The 18,540-nt window shown below is 38.4% G+C and overlaps 1 protein-coding gene across 1 annotated transcript; it reads right to left on the reverse strand.

The window, feature by feature from the left end:
* Nucleotides 1–105: 105 nt before the first annotated feature.
* Nucleotides 106–14,623, reverse strand: LOC311489910 (macrophage mannose receptor 1-like). Its single transcript, XM_084547221.1, has 31 exons — nt 14,192–14,623; nt 13,557–13,913; nt 13,155–13,322; nt 12,830–12,985; nt 12,523–12,633; nt 12,030–12,167; nt 11,777–11,956; nt 10,811–10,965; nt 9,971–10,084; nt 9,284–9,399; nt 9,028–9,176; nt 8,740–8,939; nt 7,954–8,069; nt 7,672–7,747; nt 7,412–7,565; nt 7,201–7,239; nt 6,338–6,501; nt 6,135–6,196; nt 5,918–6,018; nt 5,150–5,292; nt 4,825–4,930; nt 4,351–4,484; nt 4,211–4,252; nt 3,465–3,648; nt 3,050–3,282; nt 2,458–2,623; nt 2,028–2,195; nt 1,833–1,949; nt 1,445–1,603; nt 1,112–1,147; nt 106–1,014 (listed from the first exon to the last, which is right to left on the reverse strand). Exons 1-31 carry the CDS (start codon nt 14,253–14,255, stop codon nt 740–742), a joined length of 4,383 nt encoding a protein of 1,460 aa, XP_084403347.1. The 5' UTR covers nt 14,256–14,623; the 3' UTR covers nt 106–739.
* Nucleotides 14,624–18,540: the final 3,917 nt, after the last annotated feature.

Genomic DNA, 18,540 nt, shown 5'->3' on the forward strand with positions numbered 1-18,540 from the left:
ATGGTTACGTTCTAGAGTCACCATGTTAGCATTAATGCACTCATATGGGGAAATTAGCCAGTTGCTATATTTGTACATTCCTTATTCATTTAAGCAGTACAACAACAGAATCATGTCAAACCTATAAACCTGCTGCTCTGTGTTTTTCTTTATACCACAAAGAGCATAGTTACTTGCTAAGAGAACAAGGTACTGTCAACAAATCCGTTGAAAAAACCCAAAATAAACACTTCCAGGGCAGTTGCAGTTTTGGATTGATTACACTGCCACTCCCGATAACTTTCCAATCAGATATTAATGGCCAAAGTGAGAGTCAGAACCGCTGTCCATCAAGGAAAGGTTCATTCATTCCTGCTGTTTAATTTCTTTAAAATGAGTGACAGTTTGCTCTACTAACAATTTCCCAAACTTTGACCCCAAAACCGAGGTACATACAGTACAGAAATGTGAACAGAAGCGATACAGTGGCCAATCTGTATAGAGTGAACATATATAATGTATCTGTGACCTATACAGAATAATGAGTAAAAACAATGTAGTAAAAAGGTTATATATCTACTTTCTGTTCAAGTTCCTCTTGCACTGTCATTCCAAATAATCTGTTATATCCACATACCCGACAGCTCTGTTCAAACATAAAGAACATACTGCGAAATCACTGAATTATCCTAATGAGCCAGCAGCAGTGGGCCCTAATAAGAGAGTATTTCACATGAGACTCTTTTGATTCTTATTTAAATTACACAGTTATCAAGGGTTCAGTGTCTACTCCGGCATTCTCTACTTGTGTATTAGTGTCGACTGGATCAGACTGTATTTTGTCAGAGGCTGAATCAGGCTTCTTGTTACTGAAGAGCGGGTTGTCAAAGGTAGTAAAATTGTCCAGGGTGGCTGTGATGTGACCTGACTTCTTGAAGCAGATGAAGGCAATGAATGCCCCTGCTGCAATCCCAGCAATGACTAGCACGACTGCCAAAGTTATGTAGCCACGACGATGATGAGCTGATCCACCATCTGCATAGATTGAGGAAAAAAGTAGATGGTGATCACCCAAAAGAAAGCTGTTACAAAGGTCACAGTGAAACAATAAAGATTAACAGGAGTTGCTTACAAGTTGTTGTTGGTGATGGTGGCATTGTTGGTATTACTGTAAAAGGAAAAGAGAAATTAGATAAAGTGTATTCTGCTTGTCCTGAATAAACAAGACAACCAACAAAGCATCTAAACGCACTTATGAAGCATTGATTTTACATTAATTGATTGACAAAACCTTGGTGACACCCAGAGGAACAGTTTTGAAGATCAGTGTGCAACAGCTTCCTGGCCTCAAAACCTACAGTACTTCCTCATCAATTATCTCAAAAAAACAACAATATTGTATAGTCTGTATAGTCTTCTTATGAAAGATATTATTGCAGTTTCATTAATATATGGAATACTTTACCTTTTCGTGTTTTGCAGATGTATGGTCTGTGATTGTACCGAGCGGCAGTCCTCCATGTTCCATTAGTTGTACTAATTTCTGCATTGGTGTGATATTCAGGTTGACCCTCTCCCCAGTTTGTGTAATCCATTACAGTGTTGTCCAACCACCGCCACTCCCCTGGAAACAAAAAACTGACGTGTTTGTGCTATGACCTAAAAGGAAGCCATACTTTGTGAACGATAAACTGATACGATTTCAAAAATTGACCCAAAAATAATAATTTAATCTATACAATATGATTTTGTTTATTATTTCTTCACCATGCATGGCTTATCTTTTTTATAGTCTTTTACCTCGGTATAGCTGAATATAACTTTCCAAATATGAGCGTACGATGTGCTTGTACCTCTGTGAGTTTTGTACAGGCCCATCCAGAAAGATTTGTAGCTGTCTTTGAATATGTTCACATGTGTTGTTATAAATTCTTGCTCAGAGGGATCTTCAATGCTGGCAAGCGTTCCACCTACACAAGACACAGCTGTTCTTAGTAAAAATTACATGCAGTTTATTCATAAAAATATCTTTTACAGAAAATACCTACTGTGTTTTAGACAGCTAGCAGATGCTTCTGACCACTCTTTGTCGTCGGTGAAAAACGCATAACAGTAACCCCTAAATGGCACCCAGAGAGAACTGTGTTCTGTGCTTGATAAGTCTGGGTCTTGAGGGCATACTCCCGGAAAACCAGGCGACTCTGTAGGTTGCACATCTGTGAATGAGGGAGACAATGATGACACCAGAATCAGCTACTTACATATTTTCATTCTTTCAAATCCAGTGCATTGAAAACAATTTAATAAAAATATTGTGTCCATATTTTGTAGTCTTTAGGTTTAAAGTGACCTTTTATTGAAATAGTTTTTCAACAGATAAATTCAGGAGGTAGTCCAGTGTTTATAGTGTAATGACTTGAATGAGCATGAGTTTCACATCAGTATATTTAAATGAACATTTGCCTGTTTTTGTCATACCTGTAGACTTCATGCAAACACTGTTGATGGTCTGATTGCAGTAAGCAGTCTTCCACTTTCCATCCACATCCACGTAGACACAAGGTCGGTCCATGCTTGGTTCATTTTCACCCCAGCGAGTAAATCCCATACGCCTCCCATCAATATATCTGAAATAACCATTGGTCTGAAAGCAAAGATGAATCAAATCCAATTCAGCTTCGTTATTCTTTGACTTTGTGATATTCACGATTGTTATGCCAATGAGGAGGAATGAGATTACATGAATGGTCTGATAGTCAATCCACTAACTTTCCAAACTGAATAGGTATGGATGAGATTCATACGTTTGGTTATATAATGGAATTGCTGTCAGTTCTAAGCAGTACTTCTGTTTAGGTCTAATTAGCAATTATTAAGCTATGAGGGTAAATGTTAAACCCTGGTGTTATAGTTGGCCAGCAGAATAGTAGATTACCAGTAGATAAATGCTTTTTCATAATTACTAAACACCATTTGGTTGGGTAAAAAACTTTTTTTTTTCGTTTTACTATGGAGCGAGTTGGCCGCTTCATTTTGTTATGTACTTTTTTAAAGGCTTTCAGCACTGTACCTGCACTTTGTTCAGTCCAATCCACAGAGGAGCCTTGAGATTCAAAGCCAGCAGCTCAACATAAGCCTGCGTCCACTCATTTCGCAGGCTAGCTAGGTTGGCACTATCCCCCTCACAGTACTTCCTGGCTGCATACCAATTCATTTGCTCAGGCGCAACCTTGATGGAGTCATTGAGTATTTTAATATAAGTGGTAGGAGTTGGTGGTTCAGGGGAGTCTGTTAAAGTTGTGTCTGTGTAGGATGAGAATGGAAATACATTTATTTTTCCAAGAATGAAATAACCTACAGCAATTCTAAAACTGCAATTGCTTAAAAGCAAAAAAATCTAATGAGTTTAAATGTTGACATATGCAGTAGCCCAATTATTTGATCAGGTTAAAGAATTACGATTTTATTTAAAAACATGGGCTCACCAACATTTCGAAGACAGACAAATCCATTGGTGTTATTGCAGGACTTAGGTATCCATTTACCAATACCAAGAAAAGGCTCGGTGTTAATTACAACACACATGTTTTTCTGTGAAAACAGAGATTGAGATAAGCAAGGAAGAGAGAATACTGTTGATGCATTTACTTTGTAAGTCCCATTACCCGGCTATTTGCATCCCCCATTAATAGAAATGTTGAGATTAAGGAATTACCTAGTCATAAATATAGACCAAGGTCAACAATCCCTCTCAAAATAAAAATAAATAAATCATCTGAAAAAATACAGTAGTTTTTATAGTCAGTGTGAGGGTCTGCTACACAATAACTACAGAATGTTTAAGAAAAGCATTGTGTCTTTGTACTTAAACAAGAGTGCATTGGTTGACATAGACTATGTGTTCCAAGTTAACTTCAACTTAATAAGACCCTTAATCCGATCACGTGTGCCCTCAAATGGTTGGAAAAAAGGATGGATGGATAGATGGAAAAGTTCCTATAATAATAATTATTATTATTTTTTATTATTATACTTTACTTAACTACTGACCTTTGACTCGGTGTACAATCTATGAAACCGCTTTTTAAAATACTGTAAACGATCCTGCAATGGAAACCCACAGATTACAGATATAGTTATACACAATACAAATTCATTTTACTCAAAAAAAGCATGGTACACTTTTATGAGAGAGTTATGTCTGAAGTAGATTGAAACTTGAACATGTTACCCAGATTTTACCACGTCCAAAGAGCCAGTCATAGCGGCTCAACTGCAATGGAGAAACAAAGTGTCACATTTTTTCACAAGTGTGCTACACAGTCTGCTCATTTCACATTATAAAAGACCAATCCAGATGTGTCCACTTACATAATAACCCAAACCCAAGTTGACATACGACCTCGGTCGCCCATCAGTCCAGAAAAATTCACCACCATGGAAATTATGGAGACCAATCCACAGGTCTGTAGTAGGTGCGTCGGCCATTTGTGACATCAGAAACACTGGAAATTTAGATATAACCTCATTAAGAAGAGTACAGTACCAGTTAACAGCTTGAAATCTAAATATTTACCAGAAGCAGCTTTGTTTTAACTTATTTGTATTCAAACATGGATCATGTACATGGTTAAAACTAGTAATTAAGTCATTATTGAACTCCATCCAAACGTCAAAGGCCTTTAATTGAAATCAGTCCTCTCACATAAAAAAAAAAATGAATAAGAGCTAAAGTTTAGTAAAAGTTTTATTAGCTGCAATCACAGGATTCTACTTCAAGTGGACATGAAAAAGTTAAAAGATATGGCTATATGGCTATTTTACTGGGGGAAAAATGAAACAAACCTTCCGCATGTCTTGAGGAAATAGAGGCCAAGTCTCCACCCATTTGTCTGCATTGTTGCCTTGCTGCATCCCATGTTAAATTCTGGTTGTTGATGATGCTGTAACACTAGAATTTAAACGCACTATGCTGATTTACAACTTCTGAAAATATACCAAATATACTGTAGGCGTCCCACTTGACATGACAGAATCTCAGAGATAAAAAGTTACACCTTAAAAGATGAATATTTAAAACAGTGCCAAGCTCCAATAATGTGTGTCCCATAGTTTCCCATAGTTTTCTTCCCATCCTTTACATTCTGCATTCTCAAAAGTATTGGCTGACCTTGGAGTTAAATTTTTTCCAGGGGACTTGGCAGCCACCTTTAGGGGCCACTGTAGGTGCCGCTGTGGTGTTAGCAGGTGTTGAGCCACTGCGCTTGCAAATGGATTTGTACTCATGCCCACAGTTGGAATCGTGCCAAAATCCTGTGAACCAGTCCAAGATATTAAAATCAGACAATCATAATCAATACCCATAACAGGCTGCACTTCTTTCAATGTCAAGTATAGATTTAAGTTATGGTCCTTAGGATATTAATGAAATCAGAACAATTTTTGATCCTACTTAGGGCCTCTAGACATGCGGCGTATCCACATTCAGCTATTATTTCTTCACCGTATTTAGCCTTGTGGCATTTTGGATACAAATAGCTGACCCGAGCACAAGTGATTCACAGGAAGCTGTACAATTGTGTGATCCAATACAATTTTTATTAATATTAATAGCCTTGGTGTCAACTGTTTACTCTATGCCTTGTCAGCTGTATGACTCCCTGTCAGAGCATGTTTATCATTGCAGTTTGAGCTGCTTGACATCGCTTATAAGAAATCTATAAAACAAGACAGAGGCTCATTTTTTTATTGAAAAAGCAAATTCTCTCATATTATGTAAAGCCTGAAATGTAGACTGTGGTTGCATTTTTTATTTTTTTTTTAACCTTTTTTGATATTAAAACAGTGTATATTCATCTGTCAACTTCTGTCTGTTTGTAGTTCTGAGAAGGTATGTATGGTATGTTACCAAAAGCGAATCATAGTTCAGTTTACTCACCGGTATAATAGTGCATAGCTGCACAGTTTTCATCATAATTCTTGAAATCAGGCTGACCTTCATCCCATCTTTCAAACATCACTTGAGAACCATCCTTCCACCTTAATGTAACAAGATGTAGGTAGAGATTATTAGTTATTATTAAGTGGTGATGTTTCATATGTGTTTATATTTTTATGCTAGGTTTACATTTCTTTTGCATTTAATTCATACTCACTGAAATGTTCCGTCAAGATCTAACGTCAGGCCTATCCAGTAACTACTGTAAGTTGTTGATATCTACAAACATACAATGAGTACATTTAAAATAGCCAATAAAATGTACATTTCTTTTTGTGCTAAAGTTAAATGCCTTGCCAAATGTACTTTAAAATGCTCAGTGCTTTAATTTTTTGATGTGGTACAAGTATGAGTGCTCACCTGTTTCCATAAAAAGAGACTTTCAGCCTCGCTGTTGATGGTTACCAGATCACCATGCCTCTGTTGGCAGAAGTGACGAGCGTCTTCCATGGGCATTGAATCAGTGTTGATATAATACTGATTCCCATTCCATTCTAGCCACCCATCAGAGGTTCTGTTATAATCTGAAAATGTGTTGAAATATGAAATATATCTTCAGAGTACCGTATGTGAAAATTCATCTAGGTCTAAATGGAGTCCTTACACATGGAATTTGTTAAGGTCAGAAATACCTCATACTTAAACAACAAATAAAGGTTGGAACTGTCATTGTTTTCCATAATGAAATAATCCTTACAAGAACTAATTAGTGAGGTCCAAAGCCTGTTGTAACAGGACTGGGGCAGTCCTTTCAGAAAAGGATTCCAGTTATAGCTGACTGCTATCACATTTCTTCAGTATAAAGTTATCCGTATGTAATGACTATTGTTTTGTGGCGGAAAGTCGCTCCCTTTGGAATTATGCTCCAGCAAAGGGTCAGTCAAATCGTTTGGGCCTTTTAGGTTTTACGCAGTGATAGACGGACTAACACTGACAAAGTCATATATGTCACCTGGTGTTGAATTTGTTTACAACCAAATGGCTCTGATTGGGTGCAGGATTATCCAATTGCATATAGAGGTATTTTTTTCTCTGTATGTGTACTGAAACATGCCCTATAATGTAATCCAAATGGTGTGTTACCAGGTTAATCCAGAGTATCTTGGAGGGCACATTATTGTTGAACTGTTACATGTAATTTTTGAGTACTGTGAGAGGAAATTCCAGTTACCGTAAATAATGCTTCTAAACACACACATACTTGTACGTAATGTCATGCTTACCAGGTGCGACAGGGTTTGGAGGTGGCTTTGGAGTGACACCTGTATGGACACAGAAACAGTTCATTAATTTCGTCTTTGAGGTGACAATGACAACCTCTAGATTAAAATTGTGAGCATCTGTGCACACTTGAAGAAGAATGCTGATAAAATAGACCTTGGCCACTCAACTTTAAACAGTTGTTACCAAAGTTACCACTTCACAATGCTTTACCTGGACGGATCTGACAAATCCAGTCGTTGTACTTCTCACACTGCACATCATTCCATGTTCCACTGCTGTACCACCTATGTGAATGGAATTCAACACATGATTCCACATTGTTCTTATTATTTGGCTCTCCATCTTGCCAGTGTTGGAAGTTTACCTGTAAGTAAAAGCCAACAATAAATGTGTTAATTGAATTTATTGTAATGTGTGTTGCATAAACAACAGCTGATTTACAGTAACAGAAGTGGTGACAGAAATCTTACTGGGGTTCCATCACTCCATTCATAAATCACAGTGACTGGGTCAGGGGCGCTCAATCCAATCCAGAGGTTTCTATAGCTGTAAAAGACAGATTCATATTCATTATTTAAATCTGTTTCTTGCATAATAACTGTTGTGTGGATTCATTTTATTCCCTTGAATATGTCAGTTTTATTAAATAGTTTTAATATGTGGATTAGATTAGAACAAGGGATTTGTTAAAAAAAAAAAAAAGAAATAATAATAAAAAAAGATATTAACTATTTAAATAGATCATACTATACCTTGTCAGCATTTGTCGCTCAGGTTCACTGTGCATGCTAAGCAGATCTCCTCCGATGGCTCTGCAGTAATCTCTGGCCTCATACCACGTCTTCTTGGTTAACTCTTCTGTGAACATCTTAAACATGAAGCAAGAAGCTCTGTATTTTTAGACTGAAAATGGATGACAAACCTTAAATTAAGTGGCATTTGACAAAATTATTAGGGATTTCTAAATAAAAAAGAGATGAGCATGTTCATTTGTCAACCGGTTGTTAATTGGCGCAAGGCCACTACATACTTTAGAATGGGGCTAGGCGATATATCGCATTAATTCAGTTAATTCAAGTTTTTGCTTTGGAACGATATGTTGCATAACCTCAACTAAAACTTAGCTAATGTACATGCCCTCACTGTCACCATGCAATGTGAGACAGGGCACCAATGGAAGGAATACAGCGTTAACATTTCATACTGGGAAAAACGCGGTACTCATTTACACGGTTGACAAGCCTGTGTTTGTAAAGATGTGGAAGTACAAACTATCAAGACGCAGATATTTTCTGGAAGTACCCTGTGTAGCTGGAGAAGACATCACAGTCTATGCCTACATATTCTACATATTCTTTGCCATGAGTTAAAGTCTATGAGGTATGTTTTACCATACAGTGCATTTCAAAGTTGGCAAATTCATTGTTCAGTTAACATTAAATGTGGTATTTTTACAGTGGGGTATGCAGATACAGTGGTGCATATACTGTAAGTAGAGGAGGCATGTTACACTGGTGTTAATTTGTATTGGATTGTACCTTAAAGCACATGTGTCTCGATGACATGGCATTCCAGCCTTCTGCGCACTTGGGGGATGGAACTGTCGGTGGAACAGGGGTTAAAACTGCTCCCTCTGCCAGGTGTTTGCAGATATATTTCTCTCTGTTGGTACAAGGCAGCACATCCCAGAGGCCAGCAAAACTCCCAGTTGCCATTGCAACACAACCCTGTTGGTGGCCTTGTTTTTGTGGGAAGAGAAATTGTCAGCTGTCACGCGTGAAACCACTCTCAGACTCTTACAGAGGGAAGTTCAAACCTTTCAATACCTGGCATTTGAGCATTCCAGTGTGTAAATCTCACAGAGTCTGTGTTGGTCCACACAAAAAAGTCAGTGTTTTTCTGATTTGAGAGCCCTAGCCAGAAGTGCTTCTCTGGTCTCAGCCCCACCAAGCTGACGAGGAAGGCATTATCCACCCTGGAAATATCAAGTAAGATCACAAGATTTGACATTTAACATTAAAGGTCAATGTGCATAGTCTTGTTTAGTTTGCTCAAAATCTTAGGAAATGATAAAAGTTTTACCCAGTTGAGACATCAGCCAAATAGGAGTCTGAGCTCTCACAGTGTTCTTTCGCTTCATCAAAGGTCTTTGTCTCAGTACCTACAAAGTAGCAGTAGGAGCCATGTCTCTTCCAACCCTGGATTGTAGATAAACAAAAGTGGAATGACTTCTTTAGCTTGTTGTCATATAGTGTTTCTTTGTGGCAGATACAGTGGCAAGTGCTTAATGGCAAGAACAGCTTGCTCTGTCCATACACTAGCAACATTTTGATATTTTGCACGTTTCCCTCATCTTAGTCACATTTTAGTCATTTTTATCCTTAATAGTTTTAGTTGACTTAAGTTATTACATCAGTCAAACTGCAACTGACAACATTAATTTAGGCGGCTACTTTATATGTTGCCAAACAAAAACAGAAATCTAAGTTTTTCTCACTTTAGACCAAGACATCATTCTACTGTGCTGTCCTTACTAATTTATGAGGTTGGATCATACATTGCAGATAGAAAAATGAGGTAGCATACACAGGGAGGATTCATTCCAGGGACTACATTTATGAACAATTTTAGTTTGCTAAATGCTAATCTATTATAGGTTGAAAGACAGTCAGTCCGTACGAAGAGATCATGTATTCTGAATGTCCGATAGTCATATAGCATCTTATTATATCAATGTAATTTTATACATTAGACAAGAAGTTCACTCACTGTTTTGCATCCTACATTCTGCTCCACTTCATCTCCAGAGGGTTCAGAGGCACTCGTCTTCATACAAATGAAGCCATGTTTCTGCTCACACGCACGGTCAGCCCAGTTCCCATTCTGCAAGAAAGAGATACCTTAAAACATTTGGAAGATGAATGGAAAACAGATACCCAAACCAGTTTATACCACCAAACAAAAACTATTTTGTTAAGTTATTGTAAATGCACACAAAGTAGACTGAACAGCCCAAAGTGTAGACACTCAAACTTTATTTCCATTTGTAATTGTTGATCATCTCAATTCAAAACCGTGCCTGTTATAGGTTTTCTTTAAGAGTTTTCAGCTTGGCTGAAGGATTTGTTCCCATTCAGTCACAAGAAGGTGTTTGAATGGTGGGATGAGGAGGCTCGAATTTTGTAGGTCTGTTTAGTGGGGCTGAGGTCAGGGCTTTGGACAAATGAGTTCTTCTTCATGAAACTGGGGAGGGAAAAAACCCTGTCTTTCTGACCTCACTGTGACTGCAGGAGCGTTATTATGTTGAAACAGGAAACGACCTTCCCCAGACTGTTGCCACATTGGTGAAACACTTATGTAATGTGCTTTATCATCAGTTTTTCCCTGGCTTGGAACAAAGGTCCTAGCCTAAACCATGAAAACTTTCCCCAGAACAAATGTTTGTGGACAAAATATGTAAATACAGTACATATACGGTGAATACACTCATGAAAAGTGCACTTGTACTTGTACAGAACAATGAAGGAAGCTTGTTACTTTTTGTCAAGAAGTTAGCTTCTTTTACAAGAAGCTAACATATATGCACTCCATCCACATGATGGTCCTTACCTCCCCTCTAATGACAACGCAGTCTTCTGGTTCAGTGGTTATAGCAGGTGCCCCATACTCCCAGCTAGTGAAGGTGACAGCAGAGTGATCGCTCCAGTCAAACAGTCCTTCTTTTTTCCTGTCATTCAGACCTATCCAAAGCTCATCAGTAGATGCTGCAGACAGGAAAAAAAAACTCCACCATCAATTTATAATGCTTGTCTAGTATTTAATGCGTCAGTAGTATGCGGAAGTTGTAGTAAGTTTTGCTTTCTGTGACATATGGAGACATACAGGGGACAGAAAATTAAAGAGATAAACTCATTTTGTACCTAATATGGATTATCCCAAGGGTAACACCTGCCTTTTAGCTCAGAACATATAAATATCCAAAAACGTCAGTGGTCTAGTCGGACCAATGGATTTTATGTAGGAGGTGGATGCTGCACTGAAATGGCAGTGATTTTAAGATAACATGTGGTTCCAATAATATGGCTAATGTTTATGTTTATGCTCTATATATGGTGTTGAGAGTTTCTGGCGGGATTTGGTGATAGCAGGCTGATGGCAGGCTGGAATGAACTAACTCAGACATCTGAAACATGATTAAGTAGACACAAATAGTGTCTTTGGAAACAGATTTCTCCCTGAAAAGGTTGGAAAGCACTGGTTTAATCTATATCATTGTGCCATGACTGTGTTTTTACTAGTCAATAATCTGTCAGAAGAATAACATGATGTATAATTGGCGTACTCCTTAAGTTTTAAGTAACTTAAAGTGGAAAATATCTTGTTAAATAAAAGGATTTCTAAATTGCACTTAATTGCAGCACTTTAGTAAATCTGTTTTGTTTGATTTCAACACTCCAGTTTATTGTAGTTGGAAAAATATGAAGCAAAGGTCTCAGTGAATACCTAGCACGTGAATGTGAAAAGCAATGTGTAAGTCTTGCCTCATGATGGCGCCAGATATTGATAGTACCGTACCATATCCAAGCTGAGAAATGACAAAGCTTTGGTCCTCCACATTTCGGATGCTCACTAGGTCCCCTCCTTCCTTACGGCAAGCCAAATGAGCATCGGACCATGTTTTAGGAGTATGATCGAGTCGGAAGCAGTGTCCATTGTATGGAATCCAGGGTCGTGAACAAAAGCCCGCCTGGACAGCTGAATGAACAGAAGTACAGTCACCAATATCCTCATGGTAAAACTGTGACAAGAGAAGAGAAGTTCTCTCTACCTTCAGTTGGGGGAGCCAAAACTCCTTTGCTGTAGCAGATGTAACCCAGTTTCTTGTCGCATTTTGAGCTTTGCCAGGAGTACTGTACAGCTCCATCAATGATTCCACAGGAATCTCCCGGATTAGAAAGTGGATGTCCTAAAACAGAATTATGGTTAAAATGAGATATAATGACAGGAGCTACATGTGTCTCAGAGTCTTTTGTTGTTGTTGTTGTGTACTGTTCTAAGCTAAGATGTAAAATGCGGCATGTTTTACTAGAAATGGAAGTGGTGTAAGTTCAAGCCTGTAATTTGTACATATAGATGACAAGATTTTGATGGCAACTGCAGCAACTCATTTTTAGTGCTGTGTGAGTCTAAAATATGAACAGACAGAAGTGCCCCACTTCCAGAGATGTCTGTTGTATGGCTGGGACCTTGTTCAGCTTTTTATAAGGCATATGAATTATGATATTTGCAACACAAAGTTCTGAGGTGGAAAGAAAATTTACCCGAGTCCCAGTTCAGATAACGGTAAGGATTCCCATTAGACCAATGCCAGCCATGTTCTGGATTCAGGGTCAGTCCAGTCCAAAGCTTGTACTCCTGTCCACCCAGTAATGCTGCGAGAATGTTTGAGGCATGGGAAACAAAAAGTGATCATGTGTAAGTTGCGGAATATAATTAACAGCTTAAGTAGCATATTTTTAATTAAATTGTAACCCAAGTTTGGCAATTGATATGTTTAAGCCATTCTTGAAACACCTCTTAGCCCAAATACACCCATCTGCTATCAATATCGAGTCCCTGTCACCTTACCTGTAATATAACCCTGCTCATGAGGATCTGTTATACTGAGCAGGGAAGCACTTTGCTGTTTGCAGCTGGCTTCAGCCTGAGACCACGTCAGAGCTGATTGTATGTTGAGCTGGTAAAGTGCTCCTGTAGTGGGGTGTTTGTTCCAGTTTTCTTTAGCTGTGAAGTTGACATACAAAATGTGAAAATGCATTTAGAAGTGTAATATTTTCATGCCTTTTCAACATTTTATCATTTTAGAGCCCAACATAAACGCATTTGCAGTCCAAATATTCTCCCTTCTCTCACTGCAGTATAACAAGATATGGTTCGTACAGGCAGTACTTACCATTAGTTGGGCAGAGGCCCCAGAGTTGATGTTCATATTTAGTTTCAACCGCACACCAAAGATTTTGTTGAAAGTCATCCGTAGTGCATTTTGAGTACCATTGGTCTTTGTACAGAAAAGGAAACATGCAAGGCCTCCCAGCTGCATTTCCACCAATGGTGTAAAGTTCTTGAAAGACCAACACAAATGAGAGCCTGATCAGCTTAAACACACACATACTCATTTCCAGTGCATGAGTAGCAGTTTGACCTCCTGTTGCTAGTTTGATATTTAAATCCACACTTTCAAAACGTTCCCAAATCTGTCATCTTTATAACCATTTTAACTTTAAATTTAATTTCATAAGAATAATCATGATTTACTTTAAATCATGATATTACTTTAAACATCTGTGTTTTATACCTCTGTGCGTTCTTGTGCAAGCACCCTGTGTCGTTCCTTGGATGGTGAGGTGGTCATTGGGTCCTACAGTCCTGGAGAGAACTGCTGTGGCATCTGCATTGAGCTTAATGTAAAGCTCTTGGCCTTTGAGGGCGAGAAGTGTTTCATTTTTGCATTCCCACTTTTGGAGGTCACTGGTTTCGTCACAATCATAGAGGCTTATTTCACTCCCCACTGTTTTCCCCTGGACTCCCAGGCACTTTTTTGTCCAGTAATCCAGAAGTCGGTTGGCGGTTGTCCAGCCCAGATCATGGCAGAAGCCATGAGTTCGAACCAAACAAAAACCTGTGTCTTTGTTAATTAACTGAAACGGCGAATCTGCAGAGAAAAAATATTAACATATATTTCTGTTTGTGATGACTTACTATAGTTGTTGTAACGGTTTCTGTTTGATTTTACATTCTGTGGAGATTTGTCCCTTAGAACAATGCTGAAAATAAGTCTCAATATTAAACTTAAGAAACATCAAAATGAATAGGATGTAAAACACATATATCATGAACCTGTATATCATGAAACATGCATGACCTGTTCTGTAAAAATGTCAGAAAACTGTAATTAAATTAATATTTAAATTAAAGGCTGGGATACTTTACCATCTAAAGCCAAACACTGTAATATTTTCAAGAGGAGCACAAAGACTGAACATGAGGTCCTCATAGTTGGTATTCTTCCGAAACCTTCTCAAAGACTTCACCCGTGCATTGCTTGCAGAGAATATGAGTGTTATGATCGTGGGGGGAAGTGCTTTTAAAGGGCCTGTTAACATCCTGCCACATCAGCAACCTTTTTTAATTCAACTGAATACATGATCTCAGAAACATTTGTCAACATTATACTTCTGAGAAACAGGGAGGAACACATACTGTGTTGTTGGGCAATCATCTGTATGTTCACTTCATCATTGTCCGACACCGCAGATGACCTGTCTGACTAAGTCTGGTGGTGGATGTGGAAGGATGAGGTGACTGATTTTAATATATTTTTTTTTTTTTTTCCATCTAGTCTCTAGACATCCGGGGCACTCCTTAATCTGACCTGTACAAGCTGAATGTAATTTCCTAAAAGTCGTGTGAAAATTTGTCACCTGTGGCTTAGCTGCAGTTTAAGACTCATCGTAATTTTTAAAGTTTTCTTCTCTGGAACACACATGTAATTAAAATGCACATACTGTACAACATATTAGGAAAATATTTCACTGTTGTAACAGTTGAAACCATTGTTTTGAGGAAAATATCAACTGCATATCATTAAACAATATAGGTGTTGCTCATTGAAAGCAAAAACTATTCTTTTTGTGATTATTACGGCTTCTCTTTAAAACTCTCAAAAGCCGCTACTGAGCGGGTCAATACCACACAGTCAAAAACAAAAGACAGTCTCAGATCCAGCGTGACTTCAGCTTGGATGCCATTTATTAATAACAAAAAAAGACACTTCAGCGGATTATAGTCCTTGTGTTACAAAAAAAGGAAAAGAAAAACATTTCTGCAATCTGCCCTTTGCAGTCAAAAAACTGTTCCGCTTCCCACTTTCACCTGTGTCTGCATTACTTTCCCCGGGTGTCCTAAATCACTTCTCAATCACTGCAGGCGGCAGCTCTGACCCAAAAAAGGAGGGCCAAACAACAATAAACAAAATTCGCTGTCCATAATAATATGCTACGATATCAACAAAATTATGCTCTAATAAACCAATTAATTTAAACGTCTGTTTTCAAATAAAGTTATAAATAAATGTATAGATCAACCAAGATTCATTTTGGCCTCAACAGTGATTATAGAGTGTATTTTATTTTTTACATCTGTAGTTGCCTTCCATATGATTTACAGAAAATGCTGAAAGACATTCAGGAACAGTGACTCACCTTATTAAAAACTAAACAATATAGATGGATTCTAGAGAACAAAGCAGAAGTATTGCGCAGTAATAACAAGGAAGGGAAGAAAGTGCGTCACTGTTTAACATGCGATAGATTTAAAAAAATAAACTTTCATGAAGTTCACTGAAATCCGTTCATTGAACTCTGAGCTAGTCATTACTGTCGGATGTGATTTGTTATTGCAGAGGTTTATAACAGGCTCATTGTTCAATATTAGACCTCAAAGGTAGGTTTAGTAGTGTGCCTGGTTTGATTGACTTGTCTAGTGGGAACTGACTGACAAGCTACCCTTGGGGTCTCCGTTCAGCTCCTACTTGACTTGGTCTATCTTTTATTTAAAACATGTGCCCCTGACAAGAATTTTCATCACTGTTTGAATCCTGACGGTTAGAGTTAGACTTAGACTTAGACAGACTTTATTTGTCATTTTGATTTTCATCAAAAAGAAATTTCGGTACAATGGCTCATAGTACAGCAGGAATATTTAACAGAAACGGTATGTACAATTTACAAGAATGTATATACAGAATATAATAAATATAAATATCTAAGAAACTTGAAACGTAGATAAATATTATTGCACGTTTTTAATTACAGGGTAATGGGAGTGGGTGGAGGGGGGTGCTGTTTATAGTGCGTTGAGCAGTCTTATGGCATATGGGATGAAAGTGTTGTTGAACTTGACTGTTCTGCTCAGTAGGCTGCGAAACCTCCTTCCAGAGGCCAGCAGTGAGAACAGTCCATGTTGGGGGTGTGAGGGGGCTGAGGTGATGTTTTTGGCCCTTGTCAGACAGCGTCTCTTAGCAATGTCCTGGATGGAAGGAAGTGAAGTCCCGATGATTTTCTCCGCTGTCCTTACCACCCTCTGTAGGGACTTCAAGTCAGAGGCGCTACAAGCCCCTGACCAGACAGAGATGCAGCTGTCTGACATCAGAGCTGACAGTAAGTGGTTTTGGCCTGGTGAGTAACCATTCTGCAAGAAAAGGAAGTTCACTGGTGGGAAAACAAATAATCTCTCACAATGCATTCAAATACTACAAGCAAACAAAAGCAACTTATCTATACGTAAGCTACATTTAATTATTTGGTATGGCTAAGCGTGCAGTTTACCAAAGTAGAATTATTACCAAATTTTGACTTTTTTTTTTTTTAAATTTTGTCTGTCTTCAGAAATATGACATCTACACAAACTCCAGATTTCTTGTCATATGTATGGATATCTAGGATTTGGCTTCTTGGTTGGTTTACACACAGAAAAGCTGGATGCAGTGTTAATCAATGTGATATACACTGATCAGGCATAACATTATGTCCTAATATTGTGTAGGTCTCCCTTGTGCCTCCAAAACAGTTGTGACTCATCAGAGGATGGCCATGGGCCTTCTGAGGGTGTCCTGTGGTGTCTGGCAACAAAATGTTGTTAGTGGGGGCCTTTGGGTCCTGTGGGTTGAGGGGAGGGGCCTCTGTGGATCATCCCACAGATACTTGATCAGTTTGGGATCTAGTGAATTTGGAGGCCAGGTCAACACCTTGTGCTGTTCTTCATGTTTTTTTTTGGTTGTTCCTAAAGCGTTTTTGTGTGTGTGTCCGTGTCAGGCTGCATCCTGCTGGGGATGGCTGCTGCCATCAAGGAGTTTCATCGCTATGGGGTGGGGGTGTTTTGTGTGGTGTAGGTGAGTGGTGCATAACTAAATAACATCTACACAAATTCCAGGTCCAAAAGTTTCCCAGCACACAAGATTGTCACAAGATACTCCATGTTATTTACTTCTCCTGTCAATGGCTATAATGTTGTGGCTGATCGGTGTAATATGCAGCCCAGTAAATATAATACACCTTTCTACTACTACTACACCTCTACTACTACTAGGCTAAATCGAAAAATATAATCTTCTTCTATAATTTTCCCCTAAAACCAAACAAAAACTGGGTTTATAAAATTATGTGGCTACATGAAGAAAAAAGCAGGACAATTAATCCAAAGATTGATGTGTTTTGGTATAACTGGTTTCATTTAGTGCAGTGGTTCTCAATTATCTTCTGTCATGCTCCCCCCCCCCCCCCCGCAGGGGACAGATAGGATAGTGTTCATACCTTTGTGAGTTTTAAACAGGCCAATCCAGAAAGAGCTGTGGCTGTCCTGAAGTACAACATGATTATTTTCCCATCAGGAAACTGTCACAGTCGCATCTGTAAAGGTGTTTTATGAGCGGCTGTGGCTCAGTAGGTAGAGCGGGTTGTCCACGAACCAGAGGGTTAGTGGTTCGACCCCCGGAATGTGCCACATGCCGAGGCACATTCCTTGAGCAAGACACTGAACCTCCAGTTGCTCCCAGTGCGTGGCACTGGTGTGTGAATGTGTGAGTGCTTGTGTGAGCGAATGGGTAGATGTGTCTATGACTGTAAAGCTATATAAAAGCAAGGCCATTTACAATTTACCATTACAGTTTGCAAGATGCTACGTACTGTAGTGATTTTGATGACTTTTATTTGTTTGCAACAGTACTTTCAAGCTAGTAAGGTTTAGGCTGCCGATTAACCCTGATTTAATCTGTATGGATCATCAGAGCTGACAGTAAGTGGGCTGGTGAGTAACCGTTCTGCAAGAAGAGGAAGTTCACTGGTGAGAAAAAAAAAAATAAAAAATCTCTCAAAATGCAAACATAAGCAACTTATCTATACGTAAGCTACATTTAATTATTCGGTACAGTATGTCTGAGCGTGCAGTTTACCAAATTAAAAGTTTTGCAAATGCAGGTGATTTGAAGGTCTAGACTTCAAAAATAACACATTGTGTTGTATGTAGTAATTAGCAAGTTAACAGTTACTTTATGTTTTTTACGTTTATCCCCCCCCCCCCCGTGACATAATTAAAAAAAGCATTCATTATCATAAGTAGGCAACAGTATTATACATTAAAATTTGTTGCAGAATTGCCCGTTTCAAAAAAACAATGTGATAGTGACATGGCATTTGTTTAGCAGCTGTTAAAAAATTATGTTAATTATGTGAAATTTCATATATACATATATATTTTTTTAAAACAAGGAACCTCCAAAAATG

This window comes from Chelon labrosus, assembly GCF_963514085.1.
Source record: "Chelon labrosus genome assembly, chromosome: 6".
NCBI lineage: Eukaryota > Metazoa > Chordata > Actinopteri > Mugiliformes > Mugilidae > Chelon > Chelon labrosus.

Excerpts from the sequence above, each read along its gene's own strand:
- LOC311489910 (XM_084547221.1), bottom strand. The coding sequence starts at position 14,255 with ATGAGGACCTCATGTTCAGTCTTTGTGCTCCTCTTGAAAATATTACAG. Across the intron at positions 13,914-14,191 it reads ACAGTGTTTGGCTTTAGATG|ATTCGCCGTTTCAGTTAATT; the intron begins GTAAAGTATCCC and ends TTTTCTCTGCAG. Across the intron at positions 11,957-12,029 it reads TTTGGCTCCCCCAACTGAAG|CTGTCCAGGCGGGCTTTTGT; the intron begins GTAGAGAGAACT and ends CTGTTCATTCAG.